Genomic DNA, 22,329 nt, shown 5'->3' on the forward strand with positions numbered 1-22,329 from the left:
TATATATATATATATATATTATTTTAAAAAGTTTAAAAAAGTCAAAGAAATCAGTGCTCACTCCGCTAGAATTTATGGATGCTCTTTGCAATCCGAGAATTGCCTGACGAAGTATTTCAAACTCAAATCTACAATTTGCAAGAAATAATTTTTAGGGTTCATTAATTTAATTTAATACTTCTCAAATTAATTGTTATTTTCATTAAAAGTGCATTTAATATATTTGATACTCACTAAAAATATAGAGTTCAGTTCCGGTACATGATATTAACTCGAAAGCAGACCGCGAGTTTACTATAGACCTGTAAAAGAGACTGTTAGAAGGAGACCGAAAAGGTTTTCCGACGTAACCCCTCCAACGTTCAAGTTAAATTATCAAAAACTGACATAGAAAAAAGTAAAAAAGAAAAACAAACTATCAACGAAATTAAAATCTTGGGACCAAGTGAAAATTTTGATGGGCTTTTTTACCACTTCCTTAGCAGTTGCTTTTAGCCAATAATTAGTTTTTCTATTTTGACTGAATTTTTCCAAAAAAATTCACATTTTCAAAAGAGGACAAGTTAACTCAATAAGTTGTCCCTAATTCCTAGAGATATTGAAATAGTTAAATAATTACGAGTTATTTTTGGGTATACATATGATATACATATGTCAAAATATAATATTATTGCACTGATTACATTTCACTGTTATTTACAATTGATGCACATAATCTATAGATTTCTACGAAATAGTCAGTGTGCGATTTTATATGTAGTACAAAATAATTTTAATAGTACAATTTAGCTAGAAAATTTATTCTAAAAATTTTGGTAAAAAAATAATATTTTTTAGAGTCAAATCGTACACGAGACTATCACAAAATTAACATTTGTGACAAATTCATAGAAGTTTTAGTGGAAAATAACTTAGCTTGAATTTTTTTTAATAGTATTTGGCTAACTGAAGGAAGATAAAATATTAACAATTTATGTGAAATTCTATGTACCATTTATCTCTCTTTATATATTCAAACAATATTAAATAAAAATGATCAAGTGTAATCGTCGTGTATCGAATTATAGATTTTTTCCCATAAAAATGCAATAAAATGACGAACTTGGGAATCCAGATCGTAATTTTTTCTTTTACATAAACCCATCCGTTGTCTTTCTCCGATCAGATTTCCTTATAATGTTTACGCAATTTGGGGTGGCGGCGGAGTCACTGAGCAAGGCGTCGGCGATGGTTTTCCGAATCGGAAGCGACGCGCATCTGTACGACGATCCCGACGACGTCAGCATCGCGCCTCTCCTCGACAGCAAATTCGACTCCGAGAAGTGTGAAGCACTCAAGCGGCTGCTCGCTCTCATTGCCCAGGGAATTGACGTGATTTCATATTTTCCTCAGGTCCTCTCCAGTTTGTTCCTCGGATTGAGCTGCTTTGGATTTTTGATTTAACTGAATTGCATAGTCTGTTTTGTCAGTGGATTCGATTTTATTCTTATGGACTGTTTTCTTTGCTGCGTGTGAGTTACAGGTGGTTAAAAATGTTGCGTCGCAGTCATTGGAAGTTAAGAAGCTGGTGTACTTGTATTTGCTGCATTATGCTGAGAAGTATGACGCGGAAACAGTATTTTTTTTTGCGATTGAGTTTGTCTTTTCGTTTTCTAGTTATTTTTGTAAAATGTACCTGTTGAAATGTATGACAAGAATGATATGACTTTTGCGTGGTAGGCGGCCGAATGAAACATTGCTGTCAATAAATTATTTTCAGAAGGATATAGGGCATCCAAACCCATTGGTGAGAGCGTGGGCTCTCCGCACCATGGCAGGGATCCGTTTACATGTGATTGCGCCAATTGTTATTGCTGCAGTGGGGAAATGTGCTCGAGATCCATCTGTTTATGTTAGAAAATGTGCTGCTACTGCGCTTCCTAAATTGCATGATTTGCGCTTGGAGGAACACACACCTTCAATTGAAGAGGTCAGTTAGTAACTTACATTTCTTTCTCACTCCCACAAATTTTTTTCGGGAAAAAAAATATTTGTACAAGTGGCGAAAGACTGAAATGAGCGTTGTAAGTTTTAATTTTTTTGGCATATTTGTCTTTCTCCAGTATTTTGTTGATGCAAAAACACTCATTTTATCAAATATGCTCTGGAAATTGAATCTTTGAGTATACCCGATGGTTGCCTTCCTCTGATAATTCTTATGAGACGTGGCATGATATATAGCTTGTCATAAAAAGGTGGTCTTCAGACCTTCTGAAAACTGTTGATGTAGAATTGAAAAAGTTTTCAATCAGTGTTACTAATTTATGAATAATCATTGCTCCTCACCTGCATTTCTACTTAATCCTTTCACTTTCCAAGTGTTCTTAGATCTTTTATAGAGCCTTGTGGATCCGACGTGGCTCCAAAATTCGAAGTGTAATACTTAACTCTTTACTGAATGTGTTCGTTGTTTGGTAATGTGATCTCAAATTACTTTCCTTTCTATTGATACTATTATTCTATTTAGCATCCGGGATTGGTTGGATTTATGAGACCTTGACATTTATGTGGAGATCAAGAGGGACCTTTTTACCTTTAGGTGAAGAAGTAATGCATGCATTGTAAAAAGGGTGTTCTGTTGACTAAGATTAATTTTCTCTGCTAAAGATGTTGGTAAATGATAGCGCTGTGTGGAGTTTTACTTATCTAGAAAATAGGAACAGATTTTGCCAACTAAAGGTCTAAGCTTTACAAAAAGCATGTTTTTGGAACAAGTTAAGCACTTAATGGATGAACTCAACCAGCCATTTAACTTAATTGACAAACTGAACGATTGGTTCAGAGTCTCTACCGATCAGCCCATTGTGTTTGCTTATAGATTAAAGATCATATGAAGAAGTTGGCCGTGCTTGTACCCCAAACTGAATTCCCCTATCAAAATTTAGTGACTTAAACAATGAGAAGACACCAAATTGATATGGTTGTCTTTCATTGCATGAAAGATGAGAGAGTAAGTGAACATACCAAAGCACATAATAGGAAAGATACATGATGAAATATGAGCTACAATGCTAGCATGTAACACCAGAAGGAAAGAATGTGTCAATCACAACAAATGCGTTGCTCAATATTGCCACTCCAAAAAACCAAAAAAAGAAAATAACCAAAAACATAAAAAAATTAAAGAAAGCAAAGAGGATCAAATGTTGAATATTTGTTAGAAATAGACTTGAAAGAACCTATCTGGAATGTCATCATAGATTGATACTGAATCCGTGACTCGTGGAGTGAGGGTTATTCAATGAATCTGGCTTCAATTTCTAGCATCTTTCCTAGAGAAGGTGGGCTATAGCCATTAGCGGCCTTCAAGAGTGATCGTACTGTCACTGAAGTTAGGACCTTTAAATCTGTTAAGTGATAAGTTCAAATTTTATCTTGGTGAAGTTACCAGATATCATAAAGTCCAACTCTGATGTTCGAATTTCCGTGAATGGAAGGTGTAGACTATGAGTGTGGCACCTTTTTGACTTTGAAGCCAAAAGATGTATAAGACATGATAAATGTTGAGAAATGCCTTCAAATGGTGTAACATAGGAATGCATGTCTCAATAGTAGTCTTACATCATCTTGCTGTCAAAAGGTGAGAAAATCCTTCAAAAGTTATCGAATGCATTTCAACAGCGAGGCTGAAAGGATTTCATTGATTTGACTCATACCTATCTGAGAAATTTTGTTCTTCTATGGTGGAAAGTTTTGAAATTCTTGGGGAACTGACACTAGATAGTAATCTCTCTCATTGCAGGCTGACATGAGATTCTGCTTATCCGTATAGTCTCCCCTTATAGAATCTCTGTTTCCTTCGATTTTTTTTCTAGAGAAGAATTTCCAATATGTGGATTGTTTTATTCTACTTTCTGTCGACGCAGTTCTTCATAAAGTTGTGCTATATAACTTATTGAAGAATGGAGGCAATTTATAAACAAATAATTGAATTATACATGCAGAAGTATGCAAACATTAAAACTGTGGGTTAAGTTACATAGAAGGATAATGAATGAAAGGAACAATGACGATGGGTTTTTTGAACATTATTGGCAATTTCCTCCAACCTCCGGTCTTGTTGTCTGCAAATGAGGGGATTTGAGATGAATGGATTGGAGGGCATGACCACCAATGCCCTACTACCCTAGGATAAATGTGAAAATCTATGTCATGACCACCATACACTAGGGTAAAAGTTTAAACTATCCAAAATATTGGTAAATACTAAATAGCTAAGAGAAGGATGTCAAATCTAAAATTTCTTAAACTTGTTCTTGTTCATAGTTCACGTTTATGGAGCTTAAGAGTTTTCCAATTGAGGCTTATTTTTTGTATTAGATATATCCATTATTATCTGAGAAAACTGGTATTCACACGATGTGAAGGCATTTTATGTTTCACATGTCTGAGGACTGCTATCTAGAAGATGGCTATGACAAAGCTGGATACATTTTCCTAATTCTTGCTTTTGTGTATTTACCCTTCTTTTTTAAAATGATATTTTGCATTTGCGTGCCCCCAATTGATTTACAACTATATAGATGGCTTTGATAAAGCTGGATATATTTTCCTAATTCTTGCTTCTGTCTGTTGCCCTTCTTTTTTTAAAATTTATCTTTTGCATATGTGTGCCACCAATTGATTCACAACATTATGCAGATTGTCGGATTGTTGCTGAAGGACAACTCTCCTGGTGTAATTGGAGCTGCCGCCGCTGCTTTTGCTTCTATATGCCCCAATAATTTAACTCTGATTGAAGTAAATTACAGAAGATTGTGTGAAACTCTTCCTGATGTGGAAGAATGGGGCCAGGTTGTGTTGATTGGGATTCTTCTCAGATATGTAATAGCGAAACACGGGCTTGTTCCTGAATCCATAATGTTGTCTTTTAATGGACCTGTGAATCATAATATAGATACGGAGGAAATGGAACCTCATCTTGCAATACGAAAATTTGGTTGTGACACTATCGTAGAAATGGCAGATATACTCTCCAGGAGTTACCTCGAAGGACCTGATAAGTATTTATCCAAGTTGAGAGATATAAATCAAGATTCTATGGGCTTAGACGAGGGACGTGTTACATCTGCCCAAAGCAATGATGATTTGAAGATCTTCTTGCAGTGTACATCACCTTTATTATGGAGTTATAATAGTGCTGTAGTTCTGGCTTCAGCCGGGGTTCACTGGATTATGGCACCAAAAGAGGACATTCCAAAGATTGTTAAACCCTTGCTATTTCTGCTTAGGTCATCTATCTCCTCAAAATATGTGGTATTGGCCCTTTATCATGTACTCTTGCTCTAATGGTACTACATTCGTTGATTTGCGCCCCCCATCTACAGTTTTGGTATTTTGCAGTGATTATGTTAGAAACTTAATTTGACAAGACTTCAAAAGGTGACTGTTAGTTTCTGTCATATATTACATGTTTTTACACCTTTGCTGAGCAGCAACCCTTTGTGGTATGGAAAAAAACTCGTGAATACGCCAAAACAATGGTATGGTCTATTCTAGATGACTAGACGTAATAAATCTAACATTTGACTCAAGGATGTTACATTTAGGCTGATATATAATATTCTCTATGGTTTTGAACTTGTATTTCATGCTGGGTTTGATATTCAAGTTTTTGATAGTTACCTTTTCCAGATCAATGTTAACTACAGTGTAGAATCTACTTTTAAATAGCCCAGTTTGAATATCGATAATAGATAAATAAACTGTTCCTTCATAGAGAAGGGAGATACCGCTTTACAAATAAATATCCTCTGGCCTGCCAGTAATGCTTCATCCTTTGTGTGCTAAGTTGACTATTATAGCATTCTGGATATTCTCCATTTTTTATTATATGTTGGTGGTTCAATACCCTGACACTCTTTCTTGAAATAGTTTCTCCATCCATTTAAGTATTTTGGCTGTAACAATTGTTTATAGTAGCTGGAAAATGCGTCATTTTAAAGTTGTGCCCTGACTTTTATTTCAGATTATTGATGGTATATGTTTCATCTGTTTCAAATGTTCCAACAGGAGAATCTTTCCTTGTTTGATGCTTTCATTTTTCTATGCAGGTCTTGTGCAACATTCAGGTCTTTGCCAAAGTAATGCCATCTTTATTTGCTCCACATTTTGAAGATTTTTTCATCAGCTCCTCAGATTCATATCAAATAAAAACTCTGAAGCTTGAAATACTCTCTTCTATAGCCACAGATTCATCAATTTCCACTATATTTCTCGAGTTTCAGGTAATTTCTTTTTTAGTTTGTGTACCAATCTCTAAACATAGACGATTTCATTGCCTGGGCACCAAATAAAGGCGCTTCTCAGCTGTGCAACTGCTGAGTATTTCAAAGTCCAGACAGGACCACCAGGTATTTTGTACCGCCTGGACCACCATATTGACTGCTTTATGGGCTGGCCATGATTAAATTTTCAAACACAAAACTTATCCAGCTTGTAGAACTGCCGGTAAGAAATCACTAGTTAATTTGTAAACGTGTAGTGATGATTCATGCATAGGGCAGCGTCTTCCTGGTGAAAGTTGGACGATGATATACTTTACGCAAATAAAGTTACATTTATGATATAGGTTAATAGATTTTTTAATCCACAAACCATTCACCTGATTTATTATTACAAAGTATTTTTTGTATAAATGTTGCATATCATTTGGTTAAATGTCAGGAATATGTTAGAGACCCAAACAGGAGGTTTGCTGCTGATGCTGTGGCTGCAATTGGTGTATGTACACTAAAACTCCCGGATGTTGCAACCACATGTTTGGAAGGCCTGTTGACTCTGGCATTATCTGGTAACTGCTGTTCTTTTGCTATAGAATTAATACAACTATTTATTTTCTGTTGGTTCTCTCTTCTTTTCTCTCTGATAGAAATTTTTGACTTGATATTCATAATTTCAGAATCTTCACATAGGGAGGATGCATCGTTTGGTGAAGACGATATTGTATTAGTTCAAGCTATCAAGTCTATCAGATTAATCATAAAACAAGATCCTCCCACTCATGAGAAGGTAAGCTTGTTGATTGTTTTGCTGTTTTGGTCTTTCCATACCTGTATTTTCTTGTTTTTATCTTGTTAGGATTTAAATTATGTTTGTCTGCTTCAGTGGTAAAATAATTGGAGTCTGAGCTTTGTTCCACAAGGAACTTTTTGAGTAAGTTTAATTCATCAAAAAAGGAAAGATTTTGGGTTTAAAGAAGGATAGGAGGAACAGTATTTGAGAGATCTTATGCAGCGTCCTAATCATGTTATATTTGTCTTATGTAACTGATTCTCAGTATTATGAACACTTCTCAGATTTGCTTATCCTTCTCTCCAGTTCTTTGACTTTGGAATCTTCTCCATAGAAAATTCAATCTATTTATTTCTCAGACACCAAAACAACTCTTACATCAGCTTCAGACAATAACTTAAATTATGTTGATTTTACCATGTAACTTTCTTGAACTTGGTCTTGGGCCAGAGCTTTGGAGCATAAAACCCTGTTTATATATGTTGTATGATGCACAAGCCTTCTAATTAGAGACGTAAAGGATGCGTAGCTTGTGGGTGCATTGGAATCATCCACTTTATTCTCATCCAATGATCAAGATGACTGTCGAGATAACTTGTGGTCTGGCTTAGAGTTGCTTAGATGAATATATCCACAGTGTTTACATATCTCAGCTGAATCCAGGATTTCAAACGTGTTGGTGCCATTACTAGTTAGGAAAGAGCCCAGCTGCTGTGTCAACTAAATCTGCTCTTAGGGGAGTACATGCGATACATTTCAGAGAATGCTCATAATTTCTTTTATCTAGTTTTCCTAATTTAAACAATCCCTCTTTCATATCAACTGATCTTTTTGGCCAAGGACCCATGGAGCCTCCAGCCTGCCATTTTATTGCACAATGTAATACGATACTCAATACTGTAAATTTGGTTAGCTTGGGAGTTGGATAAATGAATAATCGTGTTATCATCAAATAAAGAAGCTCTTCTCTGATAAATGTCATACACAACATACAAGAGTGAATAGTTTGAACAGTGTTTAACATAAATTGCTGATTTGGTGTAATTTTTTTTGGCTTTCTTACAATTTAAAAAGTTTCCAATTTCAGCTTTACCACTGATTATTTTCAATTCAAATGATTTGATATTCAGTTTGCAATGTGACTTAGATATGTAGGAATTTAAAATGGAAATTTTATCTGCCATCCGATTTTAAAATTCCTTTTAAGTAAAATTTTATGATGTGTCCACTTGTTTCCTAGATGTGACCTCTTCAAAAAATTATTTCAAAATAAAGAAACATTCAGTTTAAAAAAAATATGAAAACGTGTTTAAGAAGCCATGGTGGTAGTTTGGTCGACAATTTTACTTACTATTCAGATCTGCCACTGTGGCCTGGGGCTGCGAACGCTCGACTTGACTCGAATTAAATTTTGTAAGCTCAAGCTCGACTCGAACTCTATCGAGTATTCATTTTTCAAGCTCGAGCTCGACTAGTAAAAATATCGAGTTACTTGAGCTCGAAAAGCTCAATAGTGTTTGTAGCATAATTTTAGGATTTAAATTTTGTATTTATACTGGACTAAAATACCCTTAAATTTAAAAAATATCACAAAATAATAATATATAGCGAGCTACTCGAGTAGAAACAATTAAAACTTGAATTCGACTTGAGTGCGCGCTATTCGAGCTCGAACTCGGTCAAATCAAGCTCGAGTCGAGTTTTGATTGAGCCGCTCACGAGCTACTCACAATTAGCTTGACTCATTTGCACCCCTAATGTGGTCTGTGGGGATTAATAAATGAAATGTATAAATTTTTATTTATTTAACATCAACAGTACGATAATTTTTTATCCTTTTTTAATACTTGACATACACACATATTGTGTTAAGTTTTAAAATAAAAAGAATAAGAAAAGGAAAAAAATTCCAGAGGTATCACTTCTAACCAGTTCATGATAAAATTTAAAAACCCTGTAATAGTTTTATCCCTCGAGGTTTTTGTCCATGGGTGTGTGGTGAGTGACTAATGCAGGTAACTTTTCTTATGTGGATTCTCTCTTCACTTTATCTGAAAAGTTTTATATTGAATCAAATATATTTCAAATTTGTTCAGTTAATCCTACCACAACATTATTTGCGCCCTACTTCATGATCATACTGTATCTACCTTGTATTCTCGTATTCCTTTGAAAGAACATGATCTTTATTACCTGAACTCCTAAGTAAATCCCTAGTTATGGAATCATAAAACTCACCATTGTTTTGAAGGTGATTGTCAATTTGGTGCGAAGCTTGGATTCAATATGGGCACCAGCTGCACGTGCAATGGTTATATGGATGTTGGGTGAGTACAACAACATTGGGAGCCATATTTCAAAGATGCTGCCAACAGTTTACAAGTATCTTGCTTGGCGTTTTAAGTTGGAAGAGGTTGAAGCAAAGCTCCAGATTATTAATTCTTGCATTAAGGTAGTTAATAATAGTAGTTCTTTTATTTTTTCTTGATCTTGTTGCAAGTAACCTGTGTACGAGTTAGATATAATTTAAGCTCCTTCATTGTTGAAGAAATATATTCTTAGTTGCTCTTTGGTTTAATAAAAGATAACCATAGTTGACATAATTTGAAAGGCTCAGCAATATTTCTTGGATAAGCACCATATTGCTTAAATCAGGCAAGGTAAACTTCAGAAATGATTTTCTTCACCTAACAAGATATTGAAATGGTTGTATCTGTTATTTTCTTATATTCGTCTTTATACTTTGTTGGAAACAGTGGATTATGATTGCTCAGGTTCTTAAATTGATGAATTGTGGTGCATATCACTGAATTTTCACGATTCATTAATAACTGTTCTGTCACTTTTTTCTAGGTCATATTACATGCCAAAGGAGAAGATATAACTGCTCTAAGAAGCACTGTAGAATATATACTGGAGCTATCCAAATTTGACTTGAATTATGATGTTCGAGATCGTGCTCGTGTTGTGAAGAGATTTCTATCATCCAGTATGGGATTTCCTAATATGGAAGAAGTAAAGGAGCAGAGGTTTCAATTTATTGCTGAATGCGTGTTTGGGAGACAAACAAAACTGCTTTATCCAGAACCATTAAACTATCGATTTTATCTTCCTGGATCTCTTTCACAGATTGTCCTGCATGCAGCTCCAGGATATGAGCCTCTCCCCAAGCCGTGTAGTTTAATGGATAATCAGGTGCAAGGAACAAACACCACAGGAATGGATACTGCTGGTATTGAACCCAATGACATCGATAATTCTGATACTGAATTAGGGTCTCTAGATGGAGAAAACACAGTCTGATTACAGTTCTGAAGTTTCTGTCCCTTGTTCAAGCGATGGTGATGGTAACTATGATAATGCATCTGTTGGCAATGGTAGCGAAGAAGCTGACCCACTAATTCATATTTCGGATGGTGCTATAACTAGTAGAGATCAGATTGAGGGGTCGGAAAAGATTCATGCATCTGGCTTGAGTGACTTTGGTGAATTAATGTCCAAAAGGGATATTGAATCATGGTTGAACGAAAAGCCTAGTTTGAGCCAGAACGAGAAGCCTAATCTAAGTCTGGTTCAGAGATCATTTGCTAGAATCTCAATCAAGGATATCGGCCACCTGATCAAACCCAAGACATACACACTTCTAGATCCTGCTAATGGAAGTGGGTTAGGTGTGGATTACGTATTTTCATCTGAGGTGTCAAGTACATCTCCACAACTTGTATGTTTGCAGGTCTCCTTCAGGAACTATTCAACAGAACCTATGTCAAATATATTACTTTCTGAAGAGGAATCTGATAAAAGTCTAGATTCTTCAGACCCCTCAATGTCTGAAAGTGAAAGGTGGTTTGAGCCAGTCCTTTAATTTTGACTAGCATTTTACCTTATTTGATTGTGTTGTGGTCTGCTGTTAAGCTGTTTGTGTTTGATGTGAACATATTTCCGAGTCATGGGAAGCAAAGATGAATTCCCGTGAAAAAATTCTGTAAAGAGCCCGATCCACGAACCCCCTGTATTTTATTGAGAAAGCACAAATCGATGTTCAAATACCCACCCGTGGATCTTTCCTGTTCTTGATTATCACAATCCATAATTCATAGGACTTTCCGCTGTCCCTTTCCGCTGTTATCCTGATCTATCCTTCTATGGTGAAGTCTCAATATCACCGTATCTTTCTTATAATTTCTTGCTATCTTCTCTCTTTCATTTAACTGGAGATCCATACTCTAAATGCCGACATAGTTTGATTCTATGTCTGCATTTGCTGGACTTTGCTCTTAAATACATGTTTCTAATTGGTTTAGATTAATGTCATTTACCTTTAATTTTTGCATCAAGTATCACATCTTTGCCTATTTTCACCTCTCATATTGTATTGGTCTCAACTGCAATTATTTAGTTGTTAATCTTAATCTACAGATCCTTGGTGTCTCATGTTGAAGTACCAACTCTGCTCGCTATGGAAGAAATAGTTACTCTTGAACCCGGTCAGACAACAAACAGAGCCCTCCAGGTTTGCTTCAGACATCACCTGGTGCCTGTGAAGTTGGTTTTATTGTGCAATGGTGAAAAGCACCTGGTGAAGTTACGACCAAATATTGGTAACTTCATTAAACCTCTTCCAATGGACATTGAAGCTTTTTTAATCAAGGAATCACAACTTCGTGGGATGTTCGAATACATTAAAGGGTTAGTTCCTTGAACATTTAAGTATCTTTATGGAATTCTTGGTCTTTCTTTCCTGTTCGTTTTTTTTTTCGCTCCTCAAGATTTCAGTATAGAATTCCTATTTAGAGAGGAGAGGGCGGTTGTAGATTTTATATCACATACCTATACGGATAACTAGAGCATGAAAATACCGTTACGAGAGAGTAACCTGCATCACCTCTCTTGTGCATTTTTGTTTACTTTGAGTTTTTCCTTTATTGGAAAACCACTTAGCTACAACTTGGAGTTATGCTAGACCCCGACTTGTAAATCTAGAACATAGAGGGTGATTGGTCTTAGCTCTGGAAAATAATATAAGTTCCATTGTTCGAAAGTAGACCACTTGTGTGACATACATGCTAAAAAAATGAGAACACAGATGAGTCAAGCATATCGAATAGGCACAACAATTTTGAGAAGAGCAAAAACAATTCTCTGTAACTACAGGAATTGGATTTCCAAGACTGATATGCTTCAGGGTTAGATCTATCTCTATGGTAGAGTTTAGCTCATGAAACGTATGGCCCCTTAACAGTTATCAAACATCTGTAAACACATTAAAATAATGAGGGCTCATGTAGGTCATGAACCAAACATGAGAGTCTAGCCCAAAAATTCTAGCCTTTTAAGTGGGGATCTTCTCAAGGATAGTAACAATAGCTCATGTTCTTGGTAAATCGTGGGGATCATAATATTCTCCACCTCTTGAGAAACTGAAACCTATGGCGAACCATTGCCCTCAAGGTTCTAAAATTCGCTAGACGTTAGTCGGGCGCCAGCCCAGCGCTTAGGCCGCCTAGGCGGGGACTAGGCGCTGCTAATCGGATTCTAAATCATAAATCCTTCCAGCAGTAATGCAAATATATCAGGCCCCTCTTATACCTCATTCTTACACTGCCCTACCTAGTTTTCACTCTGGAAGACACACAATCCACATGTTGGAGTGCCATAGTTTACATAATAGCTTAACACTCACGCAAAACACTTTCACGAGCAACAGATCATCACCCAACATCTATTGCGAGATTGATGAATGACTAACGCCCCCAATCACACAGTTTCTGAGAAGGCGTGAGAAGGACATGGCATGAGAAGGAAATTGCTTGAACTTCAACCAAAAAGCTTAAAATTAGAGATGCACCCGAACTGCTGTAGGAATGGCGTGAACTTCAGACTGGAATGATTGCAGAATTGAGAAGAAGGATCGCGGAACGAACGAGAGATAGAAAAAAATGAACGAAAGAAAGCCAGCAAGCAGACCTAGTTAAAATGGGCTTGTTAACGGATCTTAAAATTTTAAAAAGCCCAATTTTTTTTTAAATAGGCCCGCCTAGCACCCAGGCTGGCCGCTGGCCCCTTATCGGTGCGGCTGGCCTCCGCCTAGCGTCTAGGCCGCATTTTCGAACACTGGCCCTCGTTGAAGTAGTGAGGGCTTATGTAGGTCATGAACCCAACATGAGAGTCTAGCCCAAAATACTAGCCTTTTAAGTGGGGGTCTTCTCAAGGCCTAGTAACCATAGCCCAGGTGCTTGATAAATCATGGGAATCATAATATTCTCCGCCTCTGGAGAAACTGAAACCTACAGCAAATCATTGTGGGCTATTTTCTTTAATTTATTGATATTTTGTACAAGTCTTAATTCAGCTGATAACGTGAATATGAATCACATTGTCAACAGCATATGATGGTAATAATTTAGGTTGTCTGTTCCACTACATCAAGTCTCAATGAGTGTGCTATTGCTAGGATAAAAAACCAACTGGATGACTATGGGAGACTTTGAAACCTATTAACCATCCTATAATTTCTTGATAAAAAATATTGGATCTTAGTGTCTCATGTTGAAGGAATCGCATGGAGTCTGGTGTATGCTAAAATCTAACATGCGGAGATTGGATTACACATGCTTTCAAGTTGAATCTAGAAAACTGGTGTCATTAGACGTGAGATTATTTGCTCAAATTGCTAAAAGAAGCTGATATTGATATATCTTCTAGGTTTGTCATGTGATTATGTTTACGAGGATGAGGCAACAATTACCCTCATTTGGAGTCAAGTCTTTGTGCCTGGAATGTTGCCATCATAGATATATAAGCTCCGAGTGCATTTTTGCAATCAAATATAGTTTTTATGAGTTTTGATTGTCACTCATCAGATATGTGTAATGTTATCTCAAGGGGAGAATATTAAAATAACTATTTTTGGTGTCTTATCATCTAAGATATAATGTTTGGTTCATCAAAATTATGATTAATGTATTTCTGAACATTGTAAATGACGACAGTTTTAATGTCATGAAAAAATTTGTTTTTAGCAATAAAATAATAATCAAAGATTTGTTTTAAGATTGTAGATGACACATCTTGATATTATAAAAAAGTCAGTTTTTAGTTGGCTTATTTTGTGTTGTCTTTAGGTTCAAGTAATGGTTTTTGGTTCACTTATTTCTTGTTGTCTTTAAGTTTTTAGAGGCCAGTCTATCCAAGAAATTGATAAGTTTCTTGTGAGGTAATAGTTTGTCACGCTTGTCAATGAGTTTCATGTTCACCATTTACCAGTAAAGAAGTGAAAGTGTTTTGTCTATTTTTATTACCTGAATTTAGTACTGAGGACCTCCCTTCCTGAAGTTGTGTTCTTTAAAATTGAGAAAGATCCTTCTGACTTCATCTCCTGTCTGTTATGACTGGGAGTTGGCTTTTCAGAATCTGAAAGGGAAATTCTTCTCCTAGATTTACGTAAATAAGCACCTTAAATCCATTTTACAAGAATAGCGTAGTAGATTTATGTAGCATAACTATTTTGCATTATTTTTTTCCTTTGGTGCTGTCGCTCCAAGAGTTTTCTCACTTACAGCGTTAGATATTGGGAACTAGGTTGTACAGGGAGTAACTTTTACATGATGGAACTTAGAATTGTTGAATCAATCTTACAATTGTGCAGTAATCTCCCATTTCTCTTTTTCTTCTGTATGCTACAGGTGTAACTTCGCTGATCACATTGGCCAGCTGAATGACAAAGATGATCCCTCATTTACGAAAGACAAAGTTCTTACCGTATGTGAAAAAATAGCTTTTAAGATGCTTAGCAATGCAAATTTATTTCTTGTAACCGTGGACATGCCAGTTGCCACTAACCTCGATGACTTGTCTGGTTTATGCTTACGATTTAGTGGCGAGATCCTGAGCAACTTGATTCCCTGTTTAATCACACTCACCATCAAAGGTACTTGCTCTGAACCACTTGAAGTGTCAGTGAAAATAAACTGTGAGGAAACTGTATTTGGTTTAAATCTTCTAAACAGGATTGTAAATTTCTTAGCTGATCCCACTTCGTGAAGATTTCTTGCGGAGAAAGTTTATTGTAGTAAGCCATGGATATTTGTCCTCAAAATTTTTTCTTTCTATAGTTTGTTTTTCTTTTTGTAATGCTGATGGTGTTCTTCAACATTAGTTCAGTTTTGTGTGAAATTTTGCAGAAAATTATTTTGTGATAACCGTTATAGAGCAATCTCAAATCACGACTGGAGTTTGTCTCCCTCAATGTCATATAGTTTTTTTGGTTTTTCCGTTTGTCACCCATTTTTTTTTATGAGAAATAGGATGAAGGAAAAATCATCATTTTACTCCTTGACGGTTTGCTCTTCTTTAAATCCATTTTTATTTATCATTATAATGTAGTTCCTATGTCTGAGAATTAAACTTGTTGGAGCTCATTACCTCCTCTCAGAAAAATCAAATGTTTTTTGCCACAAAAATTTTCATTTAGAAATGACACTTAAAAGAATTTTGAATATTTCATTGTCTTAATTTGTTGGATGTTTATATCTTAATTTACACTTTACAGATACATGTGTGCAAACATACGTACACATATACATACATAATATAATATAATGTATATTCATATTTAAACTTCTGAGAAGTTATACATGATGCGATAGTTTGCTATACTGGGAGCAAGTAGCGGAATTCAGAGACATAAGGTTGAATTTCTGTCAGTTTTTGTGTTGGAGATTGCGTTTCTCCATCTAGACTCTCCATTATGTGTCGTTTCAATGAGCTTGTCTGCGGTAGTTGGCTGTAGATCCATTCTAGAAGTGATTCCATGTCATCAGCAAAGTCTTTCATTTGCCAGTGCAAGAGCTTTGGCACTGAAATCTTTTTCTTGCTTGTAATTCCAACTGAAGCCTCCAGATACTCTATTTTTGCTTTCTCTAGCTCATTCATGACTTCGTCTGGTGTATAAAACCTTAACTGCAAACCTAAATGTTAGTTGTATGGTTATGGTTACTGAAACTTGGTAAATGCGAAAACTTAATGCTGTGATATTGGGCTTACTGCTGGCGATGACCAGCTGCCTCGGCAGAGAGCAAATGTGATGTTAGGTTCTGGATAAGCAAGGCCACAGGCATGCCTTAGAAGCATTGCTTTCTCATCTGTTAGCTCCTGAAGTACAATACGATTGTCATATGAACCGAGATCTTGTCTCCGATATGATTGGATTGTTCAAAGACTGAGCTGAACTAGTTTTCGTTATCTTTACTTTACTCACATGTTTGGTGGTTTCTGCCTGCCGCCGGAGAATGAAATGTTCAATGGTGAAAGCATGAAGTACCAAACCACCGACGGTAATTGCAGCCTGATGAGAACATATCATCACCATATTGATTTTGCAAAAATAATTTTGAAGATTCCATCTAAATTCGACATCTTAATGCAATTTTTTATACTTGAGTTTGTGTATATGGTCACTATAGATTCAAACCTACCACCTAGACTTTTCTGCTCTATCGGCCGTCTTCAATAACTGAATACCAGTGGAACAAGAAGCCAAATCTTGGCTGATTTACCTCATTTATCAGTGCTAGTAGCTTCTCCTGTGTTGAAGGAAGTCCGTGTTGCAAAAATGCCTGAAACAGGGTAAAAAAATCATTTAGAAAGCTGCGGTTCGTTGACATAGAGGAAAAAATGACTTAAAATGTGTCGCAGTACTACATGCATTACGCAGACGTTATAAACATTAATCCAGAATGCCAGCTTCTGCTTGTGGGTTAAGTAAGTTATGTTTACTTTGCCGAGTTTTTGCATCAAAATCCTGCAAAGGTAAACGGTTAGAAAGGCTCTTTGATAAGCATTTGTTGATTACAGGTACTACTTACCTGAGTCTTCTCATGGTTGGAAGACATTCAGAAAGTCGACTTGGATCCACTGAACGTTTTGTGATTTGAATGAAATTCTTGTATGGTCCAACATCTCTGATTATGAAATCAGGTTCATGCAATACCTCATAAGGATCAAGATGAGATACATTGGGGCTGAATGGAAACACGTTTGTGCTGCAGCTGAATGTGGCTTTTGACACCTAGCGCTTTCGAGTTTACACAGGTCACAGAATTCTTCGGAAGGTTAGTAGCTGATCCTTTTCTCCTAAATGTTGCTTTATTTAGATTGAGAAATATTCCTATCAAACACTTGACCAGTTCTACTGATAGCTTAGTCGGGTTTTCAATTTCACTCTCTGTGTCTTGTCGATTATTCACTGTACGACTTTTTGAGTGTGCTGAATTCCCATATTCCTCCTCTGTTGCTGCAACAGCTAAAATACCAAACATTTTCTCAAAATTATGTCTTTGTATGAACACTTGTTTTGAACAAAATGATGAAGTATCAATTTTTTCACCGTTCGTTCCTCGGAAAGTTAAACTTTGAAGTTCCGTCGAGGAACCTAAAGAGGCTCTTCTTTCTCTTGCAGTTCTGTTTCTTCTATAATCATTCTGTGATGTTGCTAGGGTTTCACAATTCCTGTTATCTATCTGGTTCGGTCTTCTAGAAGGCAACTTCTTTAATTGTCGTTGCTCGGGTTGCCGTTGTGATTCTTTTAACTTCAGTACTTGCCGTTCTTTGATCTGCACCTTCTCATGGAAGATATCCAGCTTGAGTTCGCTAATCTTTCTTTCGAGCCAATCGATCTCGTCTTCTACTACTCCTAGTTCTGTCAGCAGAACTTGAACCTGCACAGACTCGATGTTAAGTGCACCAGACATGCATCCGATTGATTTATATTACAAAAAAATATTTTGGTCATTGTTTTCAAATAATTGTTACTTTTTTAAATTCTCATATAGGATCATGAAGCACAATTTTTGACTATCAGAATTACATGATAATATTGCTTTCCAGATTTTCTACGTCAAGATGATGTTAACTTTATGCATGAACTTTTTTGTATGTTATAGTTCTTAAAAAAAAAATCAAAATTTCAGAAAGATATTTATCATCCACAAACATGAAACACAAATAACGCCCACTATGAACAGTTTATCCTCTTACATAGAAACATTACTTAATTTTGTTAAAAAAAAAGAGGAAGCCTATTACTTGGTTTCTTTAAATGGAATAAAATATAATATTCTATTTTCCATTTTTTTATATTACATGATAAACTCTCTAGCATTTTTTTTTATTGCACTACGGGGCGAAAATATAAATTTAAAAATGGAGAGGCAAGTATGATAGACAAGAGTTTAATTAAAGGCAAAAATTTGTGTGAGACTGTCTCACGAGTCGTATTGGTGAGACAGATATTTTATTTGGGTCAATTATGAAAAATTATTACCTTTTATGTTATGAGTATTATTTTTTATTTTGAATATCAGTAGGGCTGATCCTTCTCACATATTAAAATTCGTGAGACGGTCTCACATGATACCCACTCTTAATTAAATTAGTGGATATAATGACGATAGTTGGTAACTTATCTAAAATCAGGTCTCAAACTTGAGTTGGGATACAGATTTAATTATAACAAAATCTTCTTTCATCGGGAAAAAATAATGGATATAATTAAATTAATGAAGGAACCTGGAAGGGAAGTAGTGAGGATTGGCAAGAACATGATTCACACCAGGCAATTGTTCCTTGCATCGCGCATTGCAAAACCCTGTTCAGTTGCAACTCTCCATCCAACTCTTGGTGCAATTTCTCCACCTGCCATAGTTGACAGAATTTGTAAATTGGTAGATTTAGGTGACGTCGGGTGAGAAAATGAAGAATGTATATATCGAGGATAATAAATTGAAAGATATGTAGATAAAAAGAATAACTTTTCACTCCAATTATTGTAGAATTCAAACTACAATTGTTTTATCCTCCACATTAAATTGTATTTGGTGACAAGTCATCGTATTAAATACCTTTGACTACAAATGGTATAAAACAAAAAATAATTTAATCTCGGCTTAAAAGGAAAGGATATAAATAATTGCTTTGTAAATGAAATGTTTTTGCTCGTTCGTTATTCAATGACCAAAAAAGTACTTTTGGTTCTCTTTGGTTTTTTAGTGCTCTTAATTAACTCCGAAATCGAATCGAATTGTCTGTCTAAAAGTACAAAAACGTACAACTTATCTTTTGATTATCCAAGACAATAACACACACACACACATATATATATGTATATATATATATATATATGTATATATATATATGTAAGATTACTTATACATGTATAACATGTACTCATAACCATAGCTACATATAAACGAAGAAGAAAGAAAACTTCAACATAGATGGTGAAATGATAGTTCAAGATTTCACCAACTTACATATTCCAACATATTTCTATTCACGATTACAAAAAAAATGAAATTAAACAAAAATTAAATAATGTTTTTTTGTCCATATAATCTCGTATCATGCATGGATATTCCGAGCTTCATAACGAATTCGAGAAAAACGATATAAAAGAAGAAGAGAGATAAGTGGAAACCTCACCTCCTCTTGGAGTTGGTGCTTTGATTGTTTATCTTCACCAGGCTGCATCAAAAAATCTTCGAATTTCATAATTGGAAGTACTCCAAACTCAACCCTTGTGAATTCGTGGAAACCCACATCAAGATCAGCTCTGTAGGGTTTTTTGGTTTTAATATGTGTGTGTGTGTGTATATATGTGTGTATGTATATGTATGTATGTATGGAGTGAACGTGAGTTGACACCTTTAAATTGAACACAAATGAATGAATGACCAAAGAGAGGTGGTAAGACGTGAACTCCATCAATACATACAAGCATTCATTCAACCGTTTTGTGGAATAAAAACAACGGTCAACCAACTTTTTTCTCTTTTTTTTAAAAATTTGTCACGGATTTCATTTTTCATTGGTAAATAGTTATTTATATCTAAAAACACCAAAAGTAGGTATTTTGATAGACGGTCTCACGAATCTTTATCTGTGAGACATGTCAACTCTACCGATATCACAATAAAAAGCAATACTCTTAGCATAAAAAGTAATATTTTTTCATGGATGACCCAAATATAAGATCTATCTCACAAAATACGATCTATGAGACCGTCTCACATAAGTTTTTGTCAAACACCAATTATTAAGAAGTTTACTAAACTAAGGAAAACAAAATTGACCAATCAACTCGGCTCCCTTAGTCCCGGTTCGGTAACCGGTTAAATTTTTGATGATGATAAGATACAAAAAATAAATAGGCTGCGCCGTCTGTGGGAATCGAACCCACGACCACGTGGTTAAAAGCCACGCGCTCTACCAGCTGAGCTAAGACGGCATGCTTACTCAACGCGTCCTTATATAATTTATGACTATAACTGAGCTCCCTCAGAAACAAAAAGTAACAGGATTTGTCATAACAGGATTTCTGACCTTTCTGATTTCCTAATCCAGAGGATAATCTATACTAGTGTTCATTTACATCATTATTTATATTCTTGGAATAATTCTAACATGATAATTTTTTTATTTTCAAATTAATGATTTTTCATTAAGTGATAGCTAGTCATCTAGAAAATCATATTAGAGATAAATATAAATAAAAATGCCTAGAAATTTAAAAGAATTTTTTAAAGTAGATAAAATATGTTAGTAATAGATAAGTTGCAATTTTACTAAATATATTTTTATTAATAAAAATTGAGTATTTTGTAATTTGATGATCAAAGAATTTTTGGTACTTAAAAAATGTAACATAACACCAGAAATAATTATTCTAAGATTTTTGATATAAATGCATACTATGCAATGTATATACATCTACATATATAGATTTTTGGATCTACCACTGACTTAATGCTTCGTATTCAAAAAAATATTATAGGTAAATTATATATTAGGGAGCAATCTTTTGAAAATGTCGCTAATGGTTGGATATGGGAAGAAATTTCCGCAGCGTATACACCATAGGGGATCTTCATTACCTTCAATTGCCAAGTATCTAAAACTTATTGCTTGCGATCCAAATGTTTATATTTTGATAATTGAAAACTCTTTACCATAGACGTACACAGGTTACGATCCAAATGTTTATATGGGTTACGATCCAAATGTTTATATTTTGATAATTGAAAACTTTTTACCATAGACGTACACGAGTTACATTAAGAATAAGTGGTGTGAAAAAATTAGTATTATGCCTTTGTTTCTCGTTATACGCTATATTTCCTCTCTATCGAGGCGCATACAATCCAGTGCTCGTCCCTTCAAAGGATAAATGTGAGGAAATATTAAGAGAAACAATAATGTAACAACCTTTCACGTCGATATAGCTAGGCAATGGAAGCCTGAAACATCATGCAAAAATGAATCTGATGCAATGGACAATGGACAAAATCCAACGTTCATTTGACACTTAATATTTGGCGAAAGATCGATAGCCACCTCGAGCTAGAGGAAGCAGGAAATTCGCTGATGTGATTTTGTCTCGACAAGAAGGTTTTGATAATGGTTATGATATTTTTAACGAACTGTCATCTATATTATTATGATTGACGATTGAAAATCATATTATATCTTAACAAAAATTATGTGATACCATGTAACAAGAGATTGAGTATGATGGTTGAACTTAGTAGCATGGTGAAACTCCTTTGTCGTTGCAGTCAATCATATAACATTAGTTGTCCTGTTTGAACATGGTTTACATTTATTATAATTGAGAATTTAGAAGTTTATATTAATTCAACATATATACTTGAGTTTATGTGCAATTATCGTGTACACTATGTGCATGATAGTGCACGATATTTGCACATTGTGCATGGATTTTTTTTTATCGTGCACATTATGTGCATGATAGTGCACGATATTTGCTAATTGTGTGCACGTATTTTTTTTTAAAAAAATTGCTTTCACATGATTCTGAAGGGAAAATTACAATTTCAGTCCTATAAGTTGATCTGTTTTGGATTTTAGTCTTGTAACTTGTCAATATTTGATTTCATCCAGGAACTTGGATTTTTTGTTTTGATTTCTTTCGTTCGAAACCACTAAATTTATCCACTGTTGCTTATTTGGAATCGAGCATCTCCTACATGGCTCATACAACAAGAATAAAACCTAAATTATACATATATCTAAGCAAAAATAAAGGAAAACAACAAGTTTTTTTTATTTTATTTTGAAATATTAAGCGTCGTTTTGCTCATTTTCTCCTTTTTTATCTAAATTTATTTTGATGTGTTATATATGTTTTTTCCTTTAATATGAGCTACCTATGAGATCATCGATGTCAAATAAACAATTTTCGATGAGATTAGTGACTTT

The 22,329-nt window shown here is 35.1% G+C and overlaps 2 protein-coding genes and 1 non-coding gene across 3 annotated transcripts; 1 reads left to right on the forward strand and 2 right to left on the reverse strand.

Annotated features, from left to right (window-relative positions):
* The first annotated feature begins 1,043 nt into the window (after positions 1–1,043).
* LOC140807297 (AP3-complex subunit beta-A) lies at positions 1,044–15,166 on the forward strand. Its single transcript, XM_073164093.1, is given in 12 exon segments — positions 1,044–1,392; positions 1,523–1,599; positions 1,720–1,969; positions 4,681–5,295; positions 6,093–6,266; positions 6,706–6,832; positions 6,941–7,050; positions 9,305–9,505; positions 9,907–10,350; positions 10,352–10,896; positions 11,473–11,742; positions 14,739–15,166. Coding segments are annotated over 12 exon segments (3,387 nt in total). The 5' UTR covers positions 1,044–1,176; the 3' UTR covers positions 15,097–15,166.
* A 152-nt stretch (positions 15,167–15,318) lies between these two features.
* On the reverse strand, positions 15,319–19,738 carry LOC140807298 (uncharacterized). The gene is given in 10 exon segments (XM_073164095.1): positions 15,319–16,014; positions 16,099–16,206; positions 16,313–16,399; positions 16,611–16,670; positions 16,756–16,855; positions 16,920–17,119; positions 17,121–17,356; positions 17,441–17,771; positions 18,622–18,747; positions 19,534–19,738. Coding segments are annotated over 10 exon segments (1,626 nt in total). The 5' UTR covers positions 19,603–19,738; the 3' UTR covers positions 15,319–15,705.
* A 527-nt stretch (positions 19,739–20,265) lies between these two features.
* TRNAK-UUU (transfer RNA lysine (anticodon UUU)) lies at positions 20,266–20,338 on the reverse strand. Its single transcript has one exon. It is a non-coding gene; the product is annotated as a tRNA-Lys (tRNA).
* Positions 20,339–22,329: the final 1,991 nt, after the last annotated feature.

The sequence above is a fragment of the Primulina eburnea genome, chromosome 12 (assembly GCF_022965805.1).
Source record: "Primulina eburnea isolate SZY01 chromosome 12, ASM2296580v1, whole genome shotgun sequence".
In the NCBI taxonomy this organism is placed as follows: Eukaryota; Viridiplantae; Streptophyta; class Magnoliopsida; order Lamiales; family Gesneriaceae; genus Primulina; species Primulina eburnea.